At 38.2% G+C, this 27147-nt stretch overlaps 1 protein-coding gene across 1 annotated transcript in view; it reads right to left on the bottom strand.

Annotated features, from left to right (window-relative positions):
• IMPG1 (interphotoreceptor matrix proteoglycan 1) overlaps positions 1–27147 on the bottom strand; it is a 60288-nt gene that overhangs the window by 24173 nt on the left and 8968 nt on the right. Inside the window, exons 2-12 of the mRNA XM_063331120.1 lie at positions 22719–22952; positions 18043–18209; positions 17801–17829; positions 15077–15144; positions 14267–14358; positions 11110–11256; positions 8058–8116; positions 5263–5283; positions 3567–3820; positions 2052–2128; positions 1015–1552 (exon numbers count right to left, since the gene is read on the bottom strand). Coding sequence (XP_063187190.1) covers positions 1015–1552; positions 2052–2128; positions 3567–3820; positions 5263–5283; positions 8058–8116; positions 11110–11256; positions 14267–14358; positions 15077–15144; positions 17801–17829; positions 18043–18209; positions 22719–22952 — 1686 coding nt within the window. The remainder of the gene's footprint in view (positions 1–1014; positions 1553–2051; positions 2129–3566; positions 3821–5262; positions 5284–8057; positions 8117–11109; positions 11257–14266; positions 14359–15076; positions 15145–17800; positions 17830–18042; positions 18210–22718; positions 22953–27147) is intronic.

The raw sequence follows: 27147 nt of genomic DNA, 5'->3' as shown, positions 1-27147 counted from the left end.
TAACACTGAGTTGGTGAGGCCAGGCCGGGGAGCTGGAGAGGCAGCAGATGAGAGCTGGGACAGATGTAGGGCAACGTCAGGAACCACGGTCTCGCTGCTTTGCCAGTGGAGGCTGCTGCTCCACACAACCCAGTTACCCCCGTACCACAGTTCTCCACAGTGTCTAGCATGGCTTTCCAAGCTGCTGCTGGTGGTGATGGAAGCATCAGCCTTACTCACATTTTGCTGTTTAGGGGAAAGCCTAATTTGCTTGTGACCTAAAGATGACGCTAGTATCTTTGAACTTTTTTCATCTGCAGGGGCAACGCTTTTCTGATAACTGTGGGAAACATGTCTATCATGTATTTTTAATTTTAAAGGCTAAATTATGCAGACTTTTCTCCACCAGATGTATGCATATACTTATTTGATTTATTATGTGTTTTTTCTCATATCTGTGAGTGCCTCTAAAAAACCTTACTGTATGGTTAAAACTGAATAAACAAACACTGAACACAGAAATTTTAAAAAGTTCTTACATTCATCAGAGCTGTAGATATGTAAAGTTTTCTGACTCGTGGAACTCTTTGCTTGGAATAAATTGTTTCATGACTCTCTTGCTGCTATCATCCACATCTGTCTGTAGAACCCAAAGTAATTTACATTCAATGTTTTAAATACCATAATTGTTTGTGTTAGCCTAGGATTTCCTTTTTTTTTTTTCCCCCGACATGTCTTTTTGTTCTGCCTTTTTGAATATTTACCATTAAACCCTGTAGAAAGTGTGCCTTATCTTTAGGCATTTGTTGTTGGGTTGGGTCTTGCTTTATTATTTTGCTTTGACAACCTTGAAGTTAGGTACATTAGGATTTTCCTGCAGTGGGCATCAGAAATGTAATTTTTTCAGCTTTGATGGTCCAGAAAAATTTCTGTCACAACTGAAACGAATGCTTACGGTACTTATACATAACTGTATGTGTAATAACAACTGGATCTCTCCAACTCTTTCATATGGAAAAATCTTTTGTGTCTTACCTTGTCCAGACAGACTATCTTGGTCAGCTTCCTTGAAAGGTGGTTCTGTCATATCAGTCAGTTCTTTCTTCTCCTCAGCTTCACGATTCTCATCTCCAGCTTGCAGGAGATCAGGTGGGGTAAAGCTACCTGTGGTATAAACTGCCAGTATGGTAGCCTGCTCTGTTGGAAACTCATAGCCGTCGGTGATTAAGTCATTGCTATCAGAATCATCTGCTGGAGGAGGCAAATAGGAATCCTCTGGTTTTGGAGGACTGCTAGTGCTACCCAGAGCACTGAAAGGCACTGTGGAACTTTGGTGATCAGTAGTGGTATCTTCTGTGTTTGGAGGAGATTTGTCCTGAAATGGTCCTCTGGAGGGTTTGGTAGGGAACATAGGTTCAGATGTAATAAAATTATTAAAGTCTTCAGGGGCACTGATCTCTCCACTTAGCACGGGGATTCCAGTTGTAAATTCATTGACCAAGAGATCTCCTGTTTGGCCCACTGTTGCTGGGCTGGGGTAACCTAGTGGGAGTTCCAGACTCATGGAGTCCTCCTGAAAAAGTGTTTTAAAAGCAGCTTTCATTATTATATTTAACTTTCATTACTAAAAAGGCCAATAATCTTTGGCCACAGGATCTTGCAAACAGCTAACTCAGCATGAAGTCATGGGATGCATAAAATGTTTGGCATGTGCATGTGATCCTAATCACACTGCCCGTAATTTCAAAAATGGTCAAAGAAAGAGACTTTCACTATCCCTGTCAATTGCTCTCCTTCTGTCATTAAGATGTACTACTGAACCGGTGAAACATTGTTTACTTTGTAATTAACACTGCAAAAGGTAAACAGGCGCTAACATTCGCCTGTAACAACTCTAAACAGTATCTCTGCTGCAGTATAACACCACAACATTCATCCTTACAGCATTTACAAACGGTAGAGATGTATTTTAGCATAAGAGCCTTTTTGTGTATATTTATGAACATCTTAACACTGTTTAATTTCATTTCTCAAGGGGAAATAAATAAATATAACAACCAGTCTTAACTCACCAAATCAGGGCCTGCCAGAGGTATAGTGACGATGCCCTGGATATCATTATCAAAATCAGTAGGTGGTATAATAGATTCTGAAAAAAAAAAAAGGAAAAAATAGAAAGAGAGCACAATACTTCAGCAGTGGCACATGAAAACTGATCAAAACACAACAACTCAGTAAAAAAGAGTATTAAAACTATTCTCCATCAAAAACTATTTTAAAAAAATACACATTAAGAAGAAAGAGGCATAAATTTCCATTTAAACTGGCAATTCTGAGGAAAAAAGGAATTTCATATGCATTATTCTTTGTTCTCTTTGTTTAGTATAAATGGGATAGGTCTGCAGAGAGCTGAACCATGGATGAATGCTTAAAATCAGCTGAAGTATGAACTGCTCGGTTAAATCTGCATGGGCTATGGTGAGTCATTATATTGTGTTGCTCATTAAGCCTAAATTCTTTTCAGTTTCACCCAGAGTCCACACCATTGTTACTCTCAGTGTTTTGGCTTTAGTGCCCAGTTGCTCCCTTCACCCCCACAGAGGAACTCTTTAAACATACTTGCATGCAACCTGTTTTTCTAAAACTGGTTATTAAAAACAACTAGTGGGAAAAAGTTGATTAAAATAGTTATTATTAAAGTTTTATATAACCATGAATTTTTTTCTTGGGACTTTTAATCTACATTTTATTCTTACAGAAAGTATTAGTTAGTCTTAATTTTTTTTTTTCCGGCAAAAATGCTACTATTTGTAAATGAAACACCACAGCTAAAATTTGTTGTGTGTTTTTAAGATTGTTTTGGTAAATATATTTATGAAAAAATATTTTAAATTATTTTCCGTATTTTTAACCCACCTCCACAAAACTAGGGCTGTGCTAGCTTTGAAAAAATCATTGATGGACTTGAAGGGGACATTTATTAGCTGGATTACTGAACAGGATGCAGCCTTTCAACCTTCTGCTGGGGGTCTTCACACCTGACTTGTCATCTACATTGCCTTTGTGTTTCAGGGAAAAAATGCACCTTTACAGTGTGATTTGCATCACCAATTTTAGCTGGGGATCTTTAAGGTGTCTTCCTCTGACTTCACTGGGAGGTTGCATGGCTTGCTTACAATTGAGACAGCTTCCAGAAAGCTAAATTTATGTTAGAGGAAGCTACCAGTTTTTGTCTTATTATGGGACATAATATATACTGGGACATATTGGGAAATTAAAATGTTATAGTGATTATTCATAGTCTTTTTGTCTTAGTGTGCAAAATACCCAGATTTTCTAAACAAAAAGTAAGAAATAGATCCATCAATGTGATTGGGAGTTAGGCTGTAAAATCGTAAACTCACATTTTGCTATAAAATTTAACTTGGATCTGTGCATTTAACTTTGGATGCTATGCAACACCGAGGAGAATGGGATACATCAAATGAAAACAATGTGTTAGAGAAGCAAAAGCGACCTTACTGAAATTGCATCAGTTTGAAAGGGCAAGGCTCAGACTTGTGCCTGGCACCGGTCTGCCTACTGACCATCAGTAAACTGAAGCGTTCCAAGGTCCACTGGCAGGGACTGGTCTTCGTGGAGCGCGATGGCAACCAGTTGCTGAAGGTCTGTTACTGTGAGTTTAGTTGCTGATATCTCCCCCTCTTCGTTGGGAGAAAGTGGCATTTTTTCGTTTTCAACTTTATTAGATCCAATAGTTGAGATGTCATCTGCTGTGCTTTTGATTTCTGAGCCATCTCTCTCAAAGTTTACAACATATCGTGCTACAGTGCTGCTTGATCTGCAAGGAGAAGATGCAAAAATGACCAGTGCAGCAAAATCAGTTACTGGATGAGGACTGATTTTAAAAACAAACAAATAAACAAAAATATATACAACCATAACATACTATCTTCTCTAAAAATAATGCAGATACACTTCCTTCTAATGAGACTGTCATCTTCAAATTACTTTTGCTATACCTAATCTTTTAATGAGACTGTCATCTTCAAATTACTTTTGCTATACCTAATCTTTTTTCTTCTATGCATAATTTTTAATAAAAATTCCAATATTGAAGAAAATTATAAAAATATTCTAACATAATCTGGTTTAATCTGACTACTCAGAGACTGTAGAACTGGTAGTATAGTTTGAAGTCATTGATTATTGGTTCAAACAGTCATCAATGCATGCGGATGTTACTAGAAGACATAATCACCTATTAATTATACAGGAACCTATGAAAAGGGATTAGACATTTCATAAAACTACAGATAAGCAAAAATCCTGTCATGTTACTCATTTTTGAAGAACAGCAAGAAAGTTAGCTAATGTGGCAAGCAAATCACATTTCACAACAGGAATCAGCTTTTCCAAATCCAAATGAATGTGTATAGCTTCTCCCTAGATGTACTTGTTTAACAGAAGTCTCAAATGTTCACACCTGTTAATACATTTCTTTTCATAAATGCTAAATTCACCTAATTAAAATGAAAAATAATGAGTACATTGTAAAACATTTGTACTCCACTATGTTTCTTTTTATAATATCAAATAACTGGAGAGAGAGGAATTTCACTTTATTTAGTGCGTGCTATGCATTTACATTTATATGACATTGCAAGAATTCAGGAAAAGCACTAGACAATTCTTCCTTTTAAACTATGAGTAAAAGAGAAATTCTGGGAACTGACAGACAAATTGTTCTCCAGCAGCACTTTTAAGCAACAACAAAAGACTCTGTAGCTGTTTGTATTACCAGTCAAAAGCTCCCTGCATTTTATCAAGCTAGTAACTGGTCTCTTTGCCATTCTCTCTGGCCTAGTAATGTAGGTAACAAATCAAAATCTCCATACTTATTGAAGATAATGTGTATATGCAAATAGGAAACAGCTAGGAGACAGCGGATCAAAAATAGAAATTGAAATATGAAGTTTCCCTTTCTTTTTTCACTTTCTGTTTATGACTGAGAATTTGAATTCTACTCATCTGAATGTGAATTTGCTTAGGTCAAACAATTTTCTTTCCTTCAGAGAGATCCTGACAAAATTTGATTATATGCACCTTTCAGATTAAGGTAAGAGCTGTCCCTGCTGCTTTATATCACAGATTTTGCACTTAGGCAGGGCACAAATCAATTTGCTTTGCCACATCAAGTTGAAGAACGTTTATTAATGTATCTATCTACATCAAATAGTCTATAAAATAATTAATCTTAATTATGAATTACAGACAAATTACCCATCTTTCTCCTTCTTCTGTCTTCATTTCATCACAAAAGAAAGGGTGTGATAAAGGATTGCAAAAGAAAGAAAAACAAAAATTCAGGTATACCGGTAAATCAATCAGTTGTACATCAAAACCACCTTTTGACAATTTATCTTATCTTCTATGTGTCATCTATAATTTTTATCTCTGTGTGAAAATGACAGCCTACTCTCCATCATTACACATTTTTCCCTTCCAAACACTGGGAATCTCCATGTTTTGAGTGAGGAAACACAAATTTTATTTTACTGTGATAGTTTGAGATACCCGCTTTCCTATTTCCCACTACAAATAGTGCAATTTTTCATTGCTAATCTATATCTTTATGGTGGCAATGAACACCTGTGACAGTAGTAACGACTATTACTGTGACCATACATGGTGCCTACTCAAATCCTAGTCACAGGGGTAACTTGACCTATTAATTACCTCCGGAAGACATGCTGATGTTGACCTTCTGTAATATAATGCCTTGTTATTTTCCCTCATGAATTCTCTAGCACATATCTACTGTTGCCCTTCCATATTGCCTTGTGTAAAATGCTGCTAATATATGTAGCAATATAGAATCATAGAATCATAGAATTGTTGAGGTTGGAAGGGACCTTTAAGATCATCAAGTCCAACCTTTAACCTACCCTGACAAAAGCCACTTCTAAACCATGTCCCTAAGTGCCCCATCTACCCTTTTTTTAAACACCTCCAGGGATGGTGAATCCACCACCTCCCTGGGCAGCCTATTCCAATGTTTAATAACCCTTTCAGTGAAAAAATGTTTCCTAATATCCAATCTAAACCTCCCCTGACGTAACTTGAACCCGTTTCCTCTTGTCCTATCACTTGTCACCAGGGAGAAGAGGTCAGCCCCCATCTCTCTACAACCTCCTTTCAGGTAGTTGTAGAGGGTGATAAGGTCTCCCCTCAGCCTCCTCTTCTCCAGGCTAAACAACCCCAGCTCCCTCAGTCGTTCCTCATAAGGTTTGTCCTCCAGACCCCTCACCAGCTTTGTAGCCCTTCTCTGGACACGCTCCAACACCTCAATGTCCCTCTTGTAGCGAGGGGCCCAAAACTGAAGGCAGTACTCGAGGTGGGGCCTCACCAGTGCCGAGTACAGGGGGATGATCACTTCCCTAGTCCTGCTGGCCACACTCATCCTAGGATGCTGTTGGCCTTCTTGGCCACCTGGGCACACTGCTGGCTCATATTCATCCGGCTGTCAACCAACACCCCCAGGTCGTTTTCTGCCAGGCTGCTTTCGAGCCACTCTGCCCCAATCCTGTAGCGCTGCATGGGGTTGTTGTGACCCAAGTGCAGGACCTGGCATTTGGCCTTGTTGAACCTCATACCATTGGTCTCAGCCCATCGGTCCAGCCTGTCCAGATGCCTCTGCAGAGCCAACCTCCCCTCAAGCAGATCAACACGCCCGCCCAGTTTAGTGTCATCTGCAAACTTACTGAGGGTGCATTCGATCCCTTCATCCAGATCATTGATAAAGATACTAAAGAGAGCCAGCCCCAACACCAAGCCCTGAGGGACACCACTTGTGACCGGAAGTCACAATGGCTAAGGGAGAATGGACAACACCACCTGTCTTTGCTGACCTTTAACTTTCAGGCGCTAACTAAATTCCTAGATGGTGGGAAGCAATCCTGGTCTTCCACATTGATGATTATACTTTCATATCAGCTCCTAAAACCAAGATAGTAAACAGAAATGGATCCCAGATCTAGAGTCACAACTGAAAGAGGTTAGTTATTGCAAATTGTAAGTGTGAGATGCTACTATAGATTTTCTCTGCTTGTTCTGCAGTAGCCAGCTTTTTCTTTTTTTACTTTCATTATCAAAATGTAAAAAACTAATTTTCACTCTATTTTGCTATTGTCTCTCCTTTCCCCCAGCAATTTTGCAGAGAAAACTAGGAAGAAGTATGCTCTTCTCTAAAATTGCATTGCAATATGAATGTTCTTCCACACGTATTAAATATTGCTAGAAGGACCTGATGTTGTGCCATAAGCACACAAGAATTTATGTGTTTTTTTCCTGCTCTTTATTCCCTTTCAATTTTATGTTATTTCTTACTATTAGTAATTTGTTTTTCCCTTGATTCTTTATATAATGTGCTCCTATCTATACAAGCATAATCATATCAAACAGTCACTTTTTGGTCCCCCCTCACCTGTAGATTCTGTATTGAAAAAATACACAGTAGCTTGTATTAGCTGTAAAGGTACAAGGAAGCTAAAACTAAAATGGCAAGACAGAATACAGATTTGTTAAAAAATGAAACATTTTTAATTGTTTGAAACACCTGGGAAATACCTATTGGAAAAATTTTATATGGGTGAACATCTATCCTCCTGCAACCTTCCCTTGCCAAGGCAACTTCACTGTGATCTATGAAGGGCACAGGATCCACGCATAAAAAAAGTAGGCACCTAAATAATCATACTCCTAACTCTCTTTACCTTGTAATTTGATAAAGTCCCCAATATAATTTTACTGGCAAACAGTTTCAAAGGATTTACTGATTACTTCACCCCTCAGGGAATGAAAGCTACTTCTACTTAGTGATTCAAAAACTTCATAGTCTCACTTGGGATGTGTTTGCGCTTCTCTCCATCTTGTCTCTGTGTTGCTCCCAGAAATCTATTTTCTGTTTATAGCAATGCACACCCCACTATTATATAGGTCTCTTCATGTTGGATGGAAAGAAGGATGAGGAGAATCCTAGTAGCCATTGGAAAAATGAGTCAGATTTTCGTACTTACTTAAATCCTAATACGCGGATTTCCTTGAATCCTGGAAGTTTCTCAAATATTTTTTGCATCTATAGAAAAACATTAAAATCATTAATTCAGCGTAAATTGTACCCCTAAAACACAAGCACAGGTGGGCTACCTAGACAATATTTTTCATATTTCAGAAAGAGCTTTAGGAAACAGTCTCAGCTGTCCCCTTTGTGGTATCATTGTTGCTCAACTTAAACGTGATATTTGGTTTGTATATGCTGCCTGTATTACCTGTTAACAGGCAAAAAGAAGTACAAAATACAGCTTTTTTTAGTAATGTAATTATGTAAATCAGCGATAATCTAATTCATAATAGAGCGAGTCAAGCAACATGAATCAAATGTTTTTCTCATTTTCAGCAATTTTGGTTCATGAATAATTTTGTGATTCAAGTCACCTTATCTGTAAATTGTTAATTATGTAGAAATAACCAAATGCAGATGGATTTAGATTATTTGACAAATCATTTATAAATTCAACAGTTATGACTGTCTTGTACAAATAGAATAATTTCATATATTTTTAGTTCTAATGTAATCAATTGCACAGTTAGATGGCTTTGAATAGAAGAGACAACATGAAGAATAAACAATGAGCAGAAAAGGTGAATTCTGTATACGTTTATCAGACTTTAGGATAATAAGTGTTTTTATCAGCACCTCAATAATTAACAATGTTTTGAGATCTTTGAGCTGATTGATCTTCTGGTCTTTTCCAATTGTAGCAACATTTATACCGCTAAATGAAATTAAATATTTTATGCACACCTACAATATCAGAGGAAAGGGATTTGCTTAAAACGCACAGTTCCACAGTTCCTTTCTGATTCTCTTCCTGGTCATGTTAAGTACCAGGCAAAACATTGTCTAAGTCTTTCATCTGCAACCAAAGCCTGTGAAGTCGAGGGACTTCGGCACTTGAAAAGAAGTGGAAAAGCCTTTTAATTCATCATATCACTTAAAAAGTATATGAACTAATGTGGAGATCTTTCCTCTTCCTTAGCTATGTGATTCCGTACAAACCCAGCACACATTTAAAACTTATTCATTCATGTGTGAGAGTTTGTCAGAACTGGTAGGGAATGGGTAGTGAGACCCAAAGCTTTCTCTGCATCTCATGTAGGTTAGGTGAAGAAGAAGTAGCAGAAGATCAGTATATTATCACAGTACTAAGTATAAGCCACACTGTATCAGCCTCAATGGCTTTTTCATTGCAGCAAGCAGAAGAGAAGCTGAAGTCTAGTGCAGAAAATGGCCTACCATCTACACTCCTTTTGCCCAGAGGACAGTAGGAAAGGAGCTGAGGAAAATACTTCATTTTGATCTTGGTCTGACGTAGGAAAAGTGGTGCAGAAGTAGCAATTGGACCATGGGAAGATTTATTCACGTGACTAACACTCACTGAAAGTAATGGAGATTAAGGGCCTAAATCACTAGTATGCAATTCATTTTCCTGAATTTAGGCAAGCGCTGTAATTTCAGAGGGTTTAAGATCATCTTCTGCTCAGTTGCTGGTTCAAAAGGGTGTAGCGCTCTCAGATTTGAGAAGTCCCTGCACATGTGTTGGATAACCTAGGGCACCTAAAAAGGCACTAGATGTCCATATTTAGGCAACTGAATCCCATTTTAGCCATGTTCTAACAGCTGACTCTTGGCATGGGCTTTATTCAATCTCTTCTTGGCTCTCTTTATACCATAATGAAGTTGATGCTTTCTTTTAACTCTATGCACATATGTAGCTTCCTATTCCCTACTTTTGCCAAATAAATCTTGATTCTCAGAGTATCATAAGCACCTGAATCTGAATACTGTTTTTCATGCAATTTTAAGCGTCTGCTGTGGCATAGAGATGACACTTGCACTGTAATGTCTGCCATAACTCTTCCCTCTTGCTGTGTCTTGGAATGAATTAGAAACTGGGCTCGGAACTCCATGGCCCCAGCCTTTGCAAGGGCTTCTCTGGAATTTGTGCAGGAGCTCATGTAGCTGGATGAGGTTTTAATTCTGAATCTAATCTCCTCACTCTCACTCTTTGAGTGCACCTGTAAAACTGTCGTATCAAAATTGTCCTTTGCTTCCTCCATGACGTCAGGTGTATTTCATGGTACTGGACTACACATAATTTTCTATTCAACATTGCTTTTTTTTAAAGTGACAGATAAAATTTCATGACAATAAACCAAAAATTTAACAATCAAAAAACTGCGTTTCACCCTGTCCTATTAGTGAAATTAATGAAATTAATGAAATAAAAGTCAGGTTGCAAAATTACATCATTATGTGTGTAGTAAACAAAGTCTGCAAGCAGTTATGTTTGAGGATAACAGTGGAAATCTCCAGAGAAGCCACATTTTTATCATCTCTGCCAGTACATCCTTCACCATTTTTCTATGCATATCTGAAACTGAACCAGAATAGTGAAACGGCTTGCACTAAGGAATGCTCATGAAACTTATGTGAAGCTTTAGTTAATTTTATGAAGAAAACCTTTTGGGATCCTCAAGTCATTAACTGCCATCTATTGAATTGATAGCTAAACATTCAGTTAATATTATTAATTATATGAAAACACCACAGATGTTCCAGTTCTTACAGAAACTGAAGTAATGCACAACAAAGTGACTGGAAGTCCTTTGAAGAACAGTTCAGACAATAGTAGCTAATTACTTTTAACATTTATATTACATTTTTCATTGGGTTTATTGTAGAAATTAAATTATGACAAAATACCGTCCATGAATTCCTGATTAAGCCCAAATGATAAGCCTAAAGTTACCCTGTTCATCAGTATCTGAAGCTCTACTGCTGACAAAGACATTGTCCTGTTAGCTTGGTGGCTGAACAGATGGCCCAAAAGAGGGGAAAAGCTGTCTATACCTGAAGAAAAACTGAAGGTCTTGAGACAACAGGAATTATCTGTTTCAAATGAAGGCAGTAGATTCTAGTTCTGTTTCACAGTGAAGGTAATTTCATATTAAGAATCTCAGTCAAGGTACAAAGCCAACATTTTGGCATTCACTCAGCCTCCTTACCTGTAGCTGAAATTTGGCAGCGAGTTGTCGGTACTGTGGGGAGTTGGGATCATTGAGTTCAGGTGTGTACTCCTGATCAGTGAGAGTGACACTGAATTCTACCATTTGCTCCACAGGCAGTTCTGGGACTGTATTTGTTCCCAGCTCCTGGAAAAGAAGAGTAGAGGAAAAAAAAAAGGGAGAAATAAAATGAAGTGATTTTTTCCCTACATTTCAGTATTCAATATGTAGAAGAGTTCCCTTTTAAGCCTTCCACCCAAATAACTTTCTGAACTATATCCTACAAAAGGCGAGGGTTTCTACCCACATCTGTTGGCTTAATTCTTCTGCCTTTGCAAACAAGTTTCTATTACTGTGACTTGAGAGTTGCCTTTGATATGCATAAATGAAGGTGATGAAAAGAATCAAGCCATTTCTTGCACAGAGACTATTACCAAGTCTTCTTTTTTCCATCATCACTAAACTCATATAGTTTTACTTGCTACTTTGGAGGAAAGAGTGGGACATGAAGGAGAGTGAGAAGCAAATGCTAAAAGCGGGTTGTTTTCCTGCCCTCAGAATACCGATGGTCAACCAGAGCAGACTGCCAGACTCTCTGTTACTATTTCATGTTCAGACATCTGCATTTGGTTTTTACTGATAATAAAGTAGAATTAGCCCTACCTGTGTTACATCTTTACTGTGCAGCTGACTTTACTGCTATTAAAAGTACTCTTATTTTGTTTATTGTTTCCTGACACTATTTGCAGTTTTGGCTTACACTTGCTAATTTTTTCCTTTAATAACGTTAAACTCCAAAAGCCAATTCATTTGTAGGCTACGATGTGCTGGCCACAAGGAGGAGAGCCACTATGGGTGCATTCCAAAAGATTTCCTAACTCATCTTAGATATAGCAATACACATTTGCTAATTTTAAGATCAGGAGGTATCCCTTTTTCATTATTCACAAACAGGGCTGAGCTTCAAATTTCAAGTCGTGGAATGCAAGTACCTGAAGAGGTAATGCAGAGAGGCTACCCAGGAAACTCCTACCTTCTGCCAATCTGTCAGTCCTTCCTCACAAATCTTGTTACTAAAGCTAACACATACCATCCCTGCATTCCACTGCTAATGCATATTATTACACAAAAAAGCCCTTTGTTTTTTTCTGAATAAAACCTTTCAGGGTTCTATAAAGTTTTCCTGCTAAAAATATGAAGGTCTTGGAACACAAAACAAGTTTTTCTTTACCGCATGTACTGCATACACATTGTGTGTTTATACTTATTAGCAATACTTACATATTCTGTATTCTTTAAACACTTTTTTGTATTTTTATTTGCTCAAGGACAATTCTGCTCTCAGCCAGGCTTTTTATACCTTGGATAAACAAACAAACACAACAAGAGCAAAACAACTATCAAGAAGAAACTGGCCCAAAAGAGCAGCAAGCTCATCAGCCTGATCCCCACAGAGAGGTGGGGTTTCCACTTCTGCTGCCAGGTGGGTTGGCACAAGGCTACTAGAGACATCTGTGCCATACATAACAACTAGGTTTTGATAGCTTCCAAGAATAAGCAGAATAAGAAATATGTGCAATTATGGTGTGTCGGGGATAAGAGAAAAAATAAGATGTTAATATAATAAAGAATGAGTGCAACAGGAGAACACTTTCTGCACCCACTGAGTCTGTGTAACTCAGCTCTGCTAAGTCATTTCTCAGGATGCCTCCGTTTTAGAGGAACATATGTTTTGTGTTGTATATAAAAACATGGCTCATCAATTAAAGAAAAAGCATTCTGTAATGTTCTATCATATAAACAGAAGATTAAGGAATATGCACTTTCCATATAACTGCCCTATGACTTTTGAGGAGCCAGACTTTAGGGACCTGGTCACAAAGGACTGGGCTGAGAAAGAACAAGGAGACCTATAACATGGAGGAACTGGTTAATGCCAATCTCCCGGTACATCTCAAACATCACAAATAAGTGATTTAAAAAGCATTTTTTCCTCATATTCTATCTGCTCTTTCGCTCCGACAGCTATGATACAGGTAGGTAATACACCGTTGAGAATATTTAGATTATTTTGCTTTCTTAGATCCTGAGGAGGTAATCATTTTGGACAATAAAAATAGCATTTATCTGGGATCACTCCCAGGCAATTCCTGTGCCGGAGCTGAGAAGCTTGCAGAGGCGGGATGGAGAATGGTAGCAAATTGCCAGGGCCGTGATGGGTGAGGCTTTGGCCAGCATTTCTGCCCTCAAATTCTTGGCATTGTCGTCGAGACCTTGAATTAACCCCAGCGGGGAAGAGGCGTCACGGGCCTCTTCCTACAGCCTGTACACACACACAACCAAAAAAGACCCCACAGTGGCTTTTTGAGGAGCTGCTCTAGAAGGGCAAACTTTTTAGAAATTGAAAAAAAAAATCTCAGAGCAAAGCAGAGGAGAAATGCAAGGGGCTGGCTCCCACCTGGGGCTCCTCAGCAGCGGCGTCTACCTGAGGCCCCGGGCCCATGGTGAGGCCTTGGTCTCTTTCCAGAGGGAGGTTCCGGAAGGTTCCCTGCAGCTGCCCTGAGGCCAGGGCCGCCTGCCTGCCACCCCCAGGCACAGCAGCAGGGACAGGGAAAATAACAGCCCCTCTGCTCACCCCCAACCTGTCTCAGACGTAACCTATGGCCTGTGGTGGCTGCTGTAAACCTGTGGTGGCTGCTGTAAATCTGTGGAGGCGAGGCTAGCCCCCAGAGCCACGCTGCATGGCTGCTTTGAGGAGACATAGCGGAGATTCCCTGTTTGACAGCTGGCTGGCTGTCCAGTCCTGTCCCCGTACTGTGGAAAGCTCAGAAGGTATGCATCTTTACATTTTCTGATGAAGAACAAGGTTACAAAATGGTGCAACATACAGGCCCCTCATTAAAAGAATGAAGACTCTGCATAAAAGCTGGCTGACGTATTTTTATACTTTCTACTGCATACGCAAGAAACATCATGCACTGTTCCAGTGCAGAACAGATGCTAATAAAAACCTCCAGTCCTACTAGCAGTAAGAGAGGGGAGCACTCATGGTTTATGAGCACTAAGTGTTCATAAGGCTTCCCCTCCTTTTCTGCTAGCTGAGCTCTAAAAGAAGAGGCGAGTGAAAAAGTGGGATAGGAAAATAGGCTGCCCTCACCTTCACAGGCGTCTTCGTGTCGTTAACAATTTCGTTGAGCAGCGTGCCGTTAGGTACCGGCGCATATGGAGAGAGGGATGTACTGGGAGAGCCTGGGGGAGTTTAAAGTAAAATCAGGCAAGAACAGGTTTGCTACTTTTTACACAAAAGACGTCCTTTCTTTCCAGGTCAAAACATCAGTAGCATTGCACGTGCGCGACGGAAGGCAAAAGTGACACTGGCCATGCATCAATGAAATTGTGTGAATTAAATAATACTTGATCATTTCCTGTCATACTGCATTATATATCACCAAATGTCTGTGCTCGTATTTACAGATTTTTATCACTCCATGAATTTCTGACATTATTTTAAAGAACTGTAGTACACAACACTGTTGGTAGGTTTAATTGGAATAATCTGCTCAAATTAATGTCTTGGCATCACTGTGACTTTCCGGCTAAAGTCATTCTTTATTTTCATCCACTTGCTTATTTTGATTAACAAAATGCAGGAGCTGACACTCTAGATGTTATTTCATAACTGAAGCAAAATTAGCCCGACTCTCTATTCTCCTGAAACTAGAAAAACATATGCGTTTAAAGACTGTGAAACAAACCTGGAATGCTACATTTGAGTAGCAGATATGCTGTAAAGAAATCAAAAAATGCTTCTTATAGATTGTTTTGCCAAAGCACTTTAATTTTACTTCACTGAACTTGTCATGCTTCTACTGCATTCATTAAATTACAGCCTTCTACAATCTATGAATCACTGGTTTTAGCAATTCTATTTAATGGGCAGACGCACAGCAAGCAGATTTGATTTTACCTGTAGAAATGGAAGGAATGTCTTCCAGCTTTTTGCCACCTGTTTTCTCTGTGGATATTTCATCTTTCCTATTAATCAAATAGAAATGAGTGATTTAATGATCAGCGTGCTGTATCGGCAATGGCAAAGGCATAAAAAAAAATGTAGAAATGACCCCTATATTAAGTGTACTTTAAATGAGAGAAGTTATTTCTAATGGAATATTTGATAAGCTGATTAAACGGGCAATGGAACAGCAGATCATATTTTATATTCAACAGTTTATATATTTAATTTCCTTTCCTTCAATATGGTATTTGCTCTTACAATGAACAAAAATACTGATCTGATATATTCCTCCACCAAGGACTACCAGTCCTGTGAGGAGTCTGTCTATAAGGTTTCATGACTGATTTTCTCTAAGCAATCAGAGGGATGGTGTCACAGAGATTAAATAAGTGCACAGGGTCTGCTTTTTCTCTCTTTGAAGTCTATGAATGGTTGACCACTGACTAAAATGGGAGCAAGACTTCTTGTACATTATCTAAACCAACAGTTGCTTCCTTTGCTATATCTCATCCTATCAGAATAGTTCAGGGAGGGCTTTGGCTTTCTAATTTTAGAGCCAAAGGACATTTCATAGTTCCAAAGGTGTTTCACGGTTTGGTGTGAGGAGAGGATGGGTGTAGTTATTGTTCAGTTGTCAGCCTGCATTATAATATCATAAGGACACTTCCAACTAATGATAGTTTCAAATCAGATTCCTGGATCAAGATTATTGTGAATTGTAGGAATGTTTACATTTGGATCTGGATGTAGTACTGTTGGGTTAATGTCTACCATGGTCCCCATGGCAGGCAGCTGAAATCTCAAGTTAAAATATGGTGGGTGTGATGTACAGATTGTCTGCCTTGCATCACAGGATTTGTTTTGGTATTGTTGATATTATTTTCTGCTGTAAGTTTTACTGTCATGTGCCGATGAAGACATTTTGGAACTGAGACTGTTAGCTTGCCTGAAAAACAGAAGTGGTAGGTACATGTAAGTGCATCTTATAATAGATGTGTCAAAGATTCCTGCAGGTAAGGCTATAGAATAATTTCTGCTCTAAAACCAAATTTTTAATAATTTGTAACTTTTGGAAACATTTAGATTCTTAGATAAGAATCTTCTAAGTGACATTTTGAGATTTTTCTTTCCTCAAGTTGTGGAGTGAAGAATTTCAGTTGTTTTAGGTCCTAAAACCCAAACATTGGGGTGTGTGAAAAAAACACAGCATAAAATAAAAAGCCCAATCATGGAAATAAATGAGAATAGAATTCCTCAAAATTTTGGTAGAAATAGCTATTAATAAGGCAGTGCACACAGGCGGAGTGCTTTTGAAAACTGATAGGAGTGAAAGAACAAGGAGCACCACAGATGCACAGTGTGGGGTTAACTGAGACAACATGAAGCTTGTAACATAGACAGAAAAAACGTTTGGGCTGATTTCTGTACAGGTCCAACTTAGATGTTTAATAACATAAATAAAGAATGTGAACAACTCCTGATTTACCCCATCCTCTGGATATCTTGTATAGTGAGAACTGAAGTATTACTTGTAATGTTTTCACAATATTAACTAATTATGTGTTGCGTCTTTAACTGGAGACTGATCCCTTTACATGGAACCTACAGAAGATACAAAACATTTCCCAAACCACACAGTAGTAAAGATGAAGTCCAACAATGCATAACCACGGCTGCCTGTATTTCCAGCTAAAGTATGAGTAATTTTATAGAATTTACTTCACCTTCTGAACTGTGTCTAGGGAAAATTGTACTGTTCACAAAGAGCATAAGAACTCTGAGATCAGTCACTTCACTTGTTGCCTTGCTGCTGCTGTTTGCACTAGACTGAGTGAAAAGACCTCCCTTTGGACTTCCAGGGGAGTTTAATTAGGCCCTACGTTATTAAAAATACATTTCTGAGAAAGAAGAACACTCAAAGCTCCCATGTCGTAATGAATAGAGATACCTAAGCCCTCTGTGATCATGAGACAGTATAATTTATGAATGGAAAAGATTATTTGCTACACCGGAAAATATAAGAAAATTTGAAGGAAAAATAATGCATTAATCAAAGAAACTGTGGACAAAGATTTGTCTGGCTGTACTAGAGTATTTATATGGAGAGAGTCAGAGTTCAGTATTGTAACTTTAATCCTGCCATTCTCAGACTTCTGAGGATTGCCAGGAACATACTTTTTTCCCAAGAGTTTATGGAATAAAGCATCACATTAATTAACACTATCATGATGTAAAAAAATACAGGGGAAAGCCAAAGTGAAGGCATAGAGGTTTCATGCTATTGCTTAATGTATCCTCCCAGATAAACTTCTGTTCACCTGTCTGACTTTCATTTTGAGAACGATAGCAATTGTGGGTGAACTTTTGTCACACTCCCAATCAACACTAGTCTAACACAAAGCTGTGGCTCTGTCAGGGTTCCATGCTCACATTAGCCTAAGAAGATATTCTGTGGTGCCTCAAAGTGAACAGGCAACTCAGACATTTGGCCACCTTAATTATTTGGGATTCCATTACTGTGTACTATGATACATACAGTATACACATCTCTCACAGCACACACCAAATACACCACAGTGCTACCTGTGTAACTGTTCACATCCACACACATCTACACATATCTTTTTCAAAAAAGGCAGTAACATCAAGTGGCAAGGTTCTACTTGTGCTACTTACCTTTCCTGGAAGGTTCTATGTTTTACTCGCTGCGAAAAGATTAAGAAAAACAGCATTTTACTAGTGGGTGTATCCAACCATTGAGCAGAAGCCTGTTAGCTCTTTTGTTTACTGTACTTTTATGTTTTCCTTCTAACACATGCCCCCTCCTCTTCCTGAGCAATACTTTGCCATTATATAAGAAGACAGGGAGGTACTTGGAAGTCTCCCCCAGTTTCCAAACAAATGTCACTAATCCTTACCCGTTGGATTATTTCCAGGTGCTCTTGGGAATTGCTGAAGTTTTTGCCAATGTCGAATATGCAGAAGGTTTCCCTCTGGCAGGCAGTAACCCAATTCTGATATTCAGAAGTATCAGGAATCCGATCCAGAAAAATACGAAAGGCTTCCCACACAGCTTCCTGGCAGACTGAGTAAGAAGAAAGAGACTGGGGATGGATGCTTTGTACCAAAAAATAAACTTGAAAGCCTTTTAAAAGTGATTTGGGATTTACACATTTTACTGTACTTAGTAAACAAATCCAGCTTCTAGGTATTTTAAGATATTTAGCTCTTTTGGGTATTTTTGAGCTGACAGTCATTTGCCTCTATGCTGAAGGATTAACTGTCTTTGAGTTAAGGATTGCTAATTTCCCTCATTTTAAAAAAGAGATTAATTTGGCCTGACATCATCACCATCATGAATAAGGAGCAAACACAAAGCACACTTCCTTCACCTGAAAGGTACATATGTACAAAGGTACATACTGGATGTTCCAGTGAGAGCAAGCAGGGAGGTAGAGAAAAAAATATCTAGCAGTCATCGTACTTGAATAATCATAATTTTAACTTTATACAAAGGTTTTGTACATTAGTATGGTTAACTATGCATAGAACAAGCAAAATGGAACATATTTAAGATTTTGATATTCCCCACACATATAACAAAATATTTTAATGGAAAAAAAAATTTAAAATACAGCAGGCTACAATTATTTGTTTATATTCCAAAATTTCAATGTGATTAGTCTTTTCAAAATTTTAAGGACATTCTGCAGCAGGTACATGCTTTTATGTTTCTTTAATCACCTCTGGAAAAATTAAATGACTTAGTATAGGTAAAATTCCTTTGGAAAGAACGTGATTTCCTTTCTTTCTACACAACCGTACACAGTCATTTGTTCAATGTTAAATATCTCCCCCATGGTGATGAATCACCCAGTTAAATGACAGACTACATCAGACAAGATTAACAGGTACTGTGGCTGCAGAGGGAACAGTAGCATTCTCCATCATTTGGAGAAATGAAAATGAACATAAAGAGAATAAGACAGTGGGGGAGATTTCGAAAAGGTGGTATTCAGGAATGGCTCTAAGGGAGCTTCATTTACTGGATGCAAACTGACTTAATTACATGAGCTTATGTAAAACCCATAATATAATAATGGAGATGAACACTTTTACCTATTCTGTTGCCTCCTTATGCAAGAAAGCTGTGAAGTTCAGCTGTAGTATGTTACAAAATATATTAGAATGCATGTTTGGGCTTGGCATCCAGTTTTTGGATCTATTTTCTAGCAGTCAGAACTCTGTCAGGCATTTTAGGTAAAACTTGTAAAAGATAAGTTCCTGCTGTGAAGACCTTGCTCTCTAGCACCGTGAGTGAGGATCGTGACATGCGTGAGTACGTGAGGGAGGGGAGAAACCATCAGCAGCTAGGTTATAAAATGACAGCTCAGACATACATTATAGCGTTTACTTTCCCTTCATGATTCTGATAACACCGGTCTTAGATATGTCTGCGGAAGTGAGTTTTTGAGAGTCATAGATGGCCAGGTGAGGCTACACTTTTGAGTGCACTTTTACCAACATCTTGCTAAAGTCTCCTCTTTTTTTTAAGTTGAAACCATTTCTAAAAGATTCTGGAGAATGAACTGTTTACTCCTCCAGACAGCTACGGCCTACCTAACTATACTGATACATCTTTGGATTTATGTTCAGATACTGGCCCCTCCCCACACCCAGAATATTTGGGTTTCAGTTAACTCACTTTGCACAGCCTCAAACTAAACATAGAATTAATCCTTGGCTGCACCTGAGTTGTGTTTAAAATCAATGAGTGGTCCAAAGAGATCCTCGAGCTAGCCCAGAGCCAGCCAGGGAGTGCTGTTCTGTGTGGACTTTCCTGCTTAACTGCAGAAATATTCACTTATGCAGGTTGTGCTCTGCAGGGGCTGTGAATCCAGTTGTGTGGGATAACCAGCATGGCTCGGCGGCTGCTACAACCAATGTGTTTTGAACAGAACCAATTCAGCTGTCACTACGACCTTCCTGCTCATGGGTGACTGCCTCTGACTGTACTTGCTGATTCCTCTGGTATTGTTAGTCAACAAAGGCAGCTGTATTTTTGCCTTCGTGAAAATATAACGTACACTGACTCAAGATGAAGGAACACACTTCTCAAAATGTTGTTTAAAGTTTAATGCTTTTAGAGAAGGGGAATTTCAAACCCATTAGAAAAACCGTTTTAAGAAAAACTTGCTAGCAATTTAAAAGCTGTTGCCTTTAGCACTTTACTTTGCGAAGTTCATTACTGTGAGATGGGACATTTATTTTCAGTACTTGATACCTCTTTGACTTTAAGTGAGATAATTATCTGCATTGTCTAAAATAATGGTGTCTCTGAAATGAGCGCAATTGGTTTTTCTAGGTATTCTCTAAACTTGCTGTAGGGATGTACTCACCTAGCTGTGTTAGGGCACATCAATAATACCTCAGGAACGACCTGCCCTCCCAGTAGAGCAGCTGCATGTGGAGCAGATGTGGTCAGATTATTAAAAAGGAACAGGATGTCTTTTGAAGAGATTTATTCATTATGAGCTAGCAGTTAAGGCTACCTTCTATCATCTTTTTCTCACAATTCTGGTGTCTGTTTTTCTGAGCAGTAACTGCTGAATAAAGAAGGATATATTATGTGATGAAAAGTAATCCAGTTACCAGGGTTTAGATAAACATGACACATGGCCAGCTGAGGAGGCGGCGTGGCTGATTCTATGCAAGCTCCCAGTTTGGCCCAAATGAGGGACTCTCTTCATGGTGAACACACCATTAAGCTATGGTGTGTTATTTCAGAGTTGAAATGCTGCCACTCCAGTGTGGCTACCAGATTATCTTTTCATGAAGGCTTCAAGGATAATGCTCGCAGCACCACATTTTCACTTCTACCTTTTTTTTTTCATTTATCACTTTCATCAGGTAAATTAGCTTGCTCAGCTGGGAGGGCAGGAGTCTTGGGTTCTGATCTTTCCTTGAAGGAAAGATTTTTTTGAGGTTTTAACCAAGAACATTGTAATGGAAAATATGCAACTATTCAAAGGAGCAGAAACGCCTTTTTCTTAATGAGTGTACAAATTATTCAGCTGCAGTCATCTGTTCTCTTGCTCACTTTTTGGGAATTACTCCAGCTTCAGTTGAAGAACTGTATGACATCTACTCAGAAAATTTTGTGAGTGTAGGACACTCTGCTGGGAAAGAGGAGCTGTAAGTTTAAACCTGCTTGCACTACAAGACTTACAAAGCCCAATATCCCACTCCAAACTGATATGCTGCCCTCCAAAAAGGTGTTACTATAAGGTGGTCATAGTTAAAGTTCTTTGAGTTCAGATCAATGATACCAGCCTGTCCCAGGATAGCTTGCTTTCAGCCCAATCAGGGACATGGCTGGTGCATTCTTGGGACCTTCAGGATTAATTAGTATTTAAGAAAGGCTTTTTGGGTCAGCCTCTTTAACACGTTTCAGAATTCTGTCTAATGCCCATTAGGTTGGAATTCCGTCCCACAATGGATACCAAATATGTTTGTATCTATAGGAATGGCTACAGCCATTGTTGTAGTTTGCCCATGCTGCCTAGAGCAAGTGGCTGCTGGAGTAAACTTTCTGCAGATCTACATTCAGGCTTCATTTCAGAGGGAACTATCTGGTTCCCTGAAAGAGAGCTGAGGAGCAGCAAAGTTACACACGTGTATGTGAATGGCTGGAGGTCAATACCGAGGACAAATAGATAAGCAAAGTTGATTTAGAGAGTAGATGTTGCCCTAGATACTTGCATCCCAGAAGTGCTGACTAGGTTTTAGAATTAGCCTTGGACCGTCCAGCTGCAGCACTAAAGTATGCATTTTTTTAATAAAAATTGGAACAGACACAGAATGAAAAGCTGGGAGAGGGAGAGGGAGGAAGAGCGGAAATTAAAAAACTAGAGGACTATTTGCACTGTATATTCTAGGGACCTAAAATTGGAGTTGTAACTCTATAGGCTCTCTACAGTCACAGGAGGAAAAGAAAGTGCTGGGGACAAGTGGATTAATTTTGAAAGTGCAAAAAAACCATTCTAGACTTTTTAAAAGTAAGACTAAGGTCTTTGCATGAGCTGCTGGCAATTAACTGTGTTTGTAGCATACCCACACTGCCACAGACTTAATATAACTACCGATACACCAACATATTTGTGCAATGACCAGTGAATAGTTTTATTCCTTCTCTTGAACTGGTGGGATAGCTTCGTTGTTTCTCTTGAACTGGGTGAACTTCTGAATAACAATGATGGCACCTGCTGCACTTTTGAGAGAGATGGTGATACATCTTTATACAGTAGTGCAAGCATAATTTAGTTTTCATGTTCTGCCATGCTAGAACACTATATAATTACACTGAGTTTATTAATCTTTTGAGTGCATTATTTTATTCTGTTCTGGTAACTGTCTGTCTTGAACCATGCTAAGGTACATGTAACATTTGGTTATCTACCTAAAAATAAAGCATAAAGCAAATATCACATACACTGCCTAGAGCTAAAGAACAAGATTCTGGAAAATTATTGTGTTTCTTCAATTAAAACAAATACTTTAAGGAAGGAAGCACATATTGCTATCATCATCTTACCTCTTAGTCTATAGTAAGCTTGATGACTGGCTAAAATCTGCTTCACTGATTCTTGTGGGCAAACTTTCACACCAGTTGAGAAAAAGGATGACCTCTTTATTCGGTGTTTTGACATGTCAAATATCCGCCTTATGGTTGATACTCTGGACCTTTTTGTTGTTCTTTCTGTTTTGTCTGACCCTGAGGCATCTGCAAGTTGTTTGGCTTCACCACGGTTTGTTTTACTAGGAATTTCTGGAAAAGACAAAAAGTAAGCATGTACTTATACATTACACAGGCAGTAGGTTTCAAATGTAAGGTCAAATCTGGAAAATGGGCATGAACCTGAGAGCTCTTTTTGTTACATAATATTGGTGTCAATGCCTCGACTAAATTAATGTGCTGAGGAGAAACATCCTGTGATCACACGGGAGAAATGGGACCCAAGAGACCTGGTAACTAATTTCCTTATATCAACACGTGACCTCCAGGTCACACAGGGTAAAAGTTTCAGAAGCCCTAAATATTGTTCTCAAAAGTGACTTTGGGTTAGATCCACAAAGGACACTTAAGTGCTTGAACTTCGTGCTACAGCGTCTCATTTGTGAGCATATCACGCTGTAGGGAAGTTTATAGTACAGTGATAAATAATGGTCTGGAGCTTGGGGAAAGTGAAGTGTATCTGTAACAGCTTACAGTATAAAAAGGTGTCTACGCCAGCAGATAACTAATGTGAGAAACAGTTGTATCTCATTTTTCCTTTGGGCTTCAAGGCACATCTCCTTTCACATCACGTTCAAAGTCTTGAACACCTCCCAAGAACTGGACCCTGAAACACCTTCTTTCAAAAGCTGAAAAGGAGTTTGATTGTCTTTGGGGAAATACAGACCTGTTTCCAGTCTCCCTTTCTTACTTCATGATGCACTCTATCCTTCCCTCACATAAACGGAAGTGTTAATCAGAACAGACTGCAATTGTGTTTCTTTGCCACTGGATGATAGGAGTTGTGAACTCTCTGGTGTTGTATCTCAATCGGTCTTTAACTATTCCTGGCAAAGTGGAACAGCTACAGTAGAAACAAGTGAAATCAGTGAGTGGGAATTGAAGATCTAAGCTCAATTTTACTTGTGGAGCTATTCACTAATGAAAAATGGAAATATTTCTAGGGTGACAAAATAGCCTCAAGCATAGGAAACCCCATCTTAGAAGGCACACAAAAATTCAGGACTCGTTTGATTCCACTTCCTAAGTATTTGTGATGCAGTATTACATGACATAGCAGCTAAATTTAGTGTAAAATGCTAATGATAGAAATAACATATAAGGTACACATTTAAATGATCTGAAATACAGCATTTTGAAGGATCGTGTGACAGGAGCAATTAGTGTCTTTAAGATTATCTTCCAAAATTTTGCATACATATTAATAAAGAGGTTAAAGTTAATTTGGAAATACCTTTTTTTGGTTCCATTTTCATGTATTTGATACAGTCATTTCAGAGGAAAATTAAAGAAAAATGTAAACAGAATAAAAGACATTTTGAAAGAAAAGCGTAAAATTTGTCGATAATTGGAAAACTTTAAGGGAGAAACTATATGATAGACATGGTGTAGGTGTGCCTGAGTGCTGATGAATTGACTGAAACTATTGCTTTGAAGAATGGTTTAAAAACTTGTAAAAGAAGAATAAGAGGAAATAATAGGGTCCAAATGGAACAAGTTAGGTAGAGTAATACTATAAAAAAGTAAGAGTGAAAAATTATCAGTTTACTGGAGAAAGAAGAAATGTCACGCTGCATATAACAAATGCTAATTATCGTGTTCTTAGGCAAATCAAGAGAAAATAAGGAAGGGACAAACACATTATGTTGATATCCAAACACAAATTTGGAACTGTGTTAATTAAATTTTTAAACAAAAGTGGGCAGATAAATGATAAGGGAATAATAATTGAAAAGCATACTATTACAAAAAGAATAGTACTTGAAATAAAGAATGGGAAAAGTTCTACCATATATGCCAGTATACATACATATATATGTGCGTGTATATGTATATATTGTATATATTTGTGTGTGTCAGTTCTCATTTAACTTCAGAATGAACATCCAATGCTTACCCTGTAGGAATCACAATAATGACATATATATTATGAGGTAGGTTGAACGGTGGAAAAAAGTTGACTAGATGAGTGCTTGATTATGATGAATATTGTATGAAAGACAGGAAGTTAGACAATGAAGACAACAGGGGATTGTTATTGCTTTGTAAAGCATGCCAGAGGCAACAACCTGTAGGCCTATAACTGTCTAATTGTTGCAAGGCAATTTAAAATGATGATGCAGTCAAATAGTGTTTGTTATTAAATGAAATGGAAGTAATTTTTTCACAGTGATGTCAGATCATGAACCATAAACTACATGAAAGAAATTTCCCCTGTGAAAACATGGCACTGGGTCCATTGGAAAACACAGGTGGCCAAACGCTGGATCAGCTGGGACACTGATATTTGAATGATATATGGGGTGAGAGCAGAAGATCCAATTCCACTGAAATCTCAAAGCAGACCCCTGAAATGCTCTGGAAGAAAATACCAAAAATCTTTTTGAAAGGTAGTCCATTTTACAAGTTATATTAACTATGATAGCCCAGGTCCCCAGGCAGTCCGACCAACTGGGGCAGAGGATTTTGCCACTAAGTTCTTTGATAGCTTTTGTATGGAGCAGAGGTCTTTGTTGAAGGATTTGCGTCTTCCCCAGGATTTACCCCTACGTCATTAACTTGAATTAAGAATTATACTATTCAAAAACCTGAAAAGGAAATTCTTCTCAAATGATTGTTGTAATGATTCCAAATTCTCTGTGTTAGGGTCACTATTTGGGCTTTTCAGTCTGAGAAAGTGACCATACATTACCTGCTTCCAGTTATCCCTGTTGTGCTAGCCTATTCAGGGTAGGTGTGAACTTCTCTTTTCATTCTTTCCCTTCAATTTCCATTTTTTTTTTTTGTGGGAAGGATCTGTTGCTTACATATATTTGCTCTAATAGGTTTAATTCCATTTGTATCTTGTGGTTAGTAAATTTCCCTTACTAGAGTAACTTTTATTATCATCAGTTCTTGAAATTACTTTTTAAAATTAAATTTAAGCAAAATTTGAATTGAAAGAAGCATCAACCCCTTTCTGCACATGATTGTCCAATACTTGTTTCCTAATATTTACTGAATGCAAATGGAAGAAAACCTGTCTTTTGGAACAAACATTATTTGTTCATAATTCTTCAGACCTGTGCTTTCCCCTGTGTCTATGGAAATTCTGAGCTGAGAAATTGGTACCTAAGACTCCCAGATGGTTCAGCCATGTGCTTTACTATAATATCCCTCCATCTACAACTTTTTAGGTACTTGGCTTTCAGTTTCCTGGGTTGAAAAAAAATCTAAAAAGAGATCTGTGCTATTATGAAATTGAACCCATATATATTAGCCGATCCCTTTTCTTTTTACCATGCAACATAATAATCAAATAAATTGGAGGGGTACGAATTTTACAGGGTACATAATTTGATCATCTAAAAAATAATACTGGATTGTTTTACTATTCTTAAAAGAAGACATTTTGGTAAACTTTTTTGTTCTCATTCACGTGCAATCTTGAAATTTTGATCTCATGCAATCAAAAGTGCTTTGATGTCCATACAGGTGTCTCAAGCTTATGGTACTGTTCTTCAGGTTTGTTTTCAGGCGGACAAACAGTATTCATTTCTCAAATTAAAAAAATGAAATCCCTGGAATAAGGCCAGGTGGCGCCCCGAGTCTCTTGAGACCTACATTATCAAATTTATAACCTCACTAAAAAAAAAAAAGCTGGAGAAACTGATTTCAAGGGTGAAAGTTCCTCTGTATTTTGAATAATCTACATGATGAAAAAGGAAAGTTACGTTGTTATTTCACTGAATTCTAGAAAAAAAGAGTTTAAAGCTGTTCAGATAATTGATCAGTGGGATTTTCTTTTATTTGTTTTTATAGACACAGGAGCAAGAAGCTTGTATTCATAACTTTTTAGTATAACGATAGTGAATGCTTTTCTATACAACTTTATTCTTTTCTAGCTGTTAATAGTATCAGTTTTGGGAGGCCTCCAGTTTTCCTGTGGGTTTGGGATTTTTCAGCAATGTAGGCAATCTGTGTGCAGGAACATTTACCTACAGCATTGATTCGGAAGTAAACTTTTAGTTGGATTTGACCTTAGAAAATTAAGATGTCATTGCATACAAAAAGAAGAATTTAAAATACTGTAACTACAGGTTTTGGCAGCAAAATTCAAGGTGACATCAGGACAAAACTTCTGAAGTCTGAATAATTCATCATTAAAAGCATCACAATGATTGACATGTATGAAAAAGCAGATTAGTCTGAAAAATAGGTAGATGTTCCTAGGACAGAGAGGAATGCT

The sequence above is a fragment of the Chroicocephalus ridibundus genome, chromosome 3 (genome assembly GCF_963924245.1).
Source record: "Chroicocephalus ridibundus chromosome 3, bChrRid1.1, whole genome shotgun sequence".
Taxonomy (NCBI): domain Eukaryota; kingdom Metazoa; phylum Chordata; class Aves; order Charadriiformes; family Laridae; genus Chroicocephalus; species Chroicocephalus ridibundus.
Note: the sequence above shows the minus strand (reverse complement) of the source record. Positions and strands in the feature narration are given on the sequence as shown.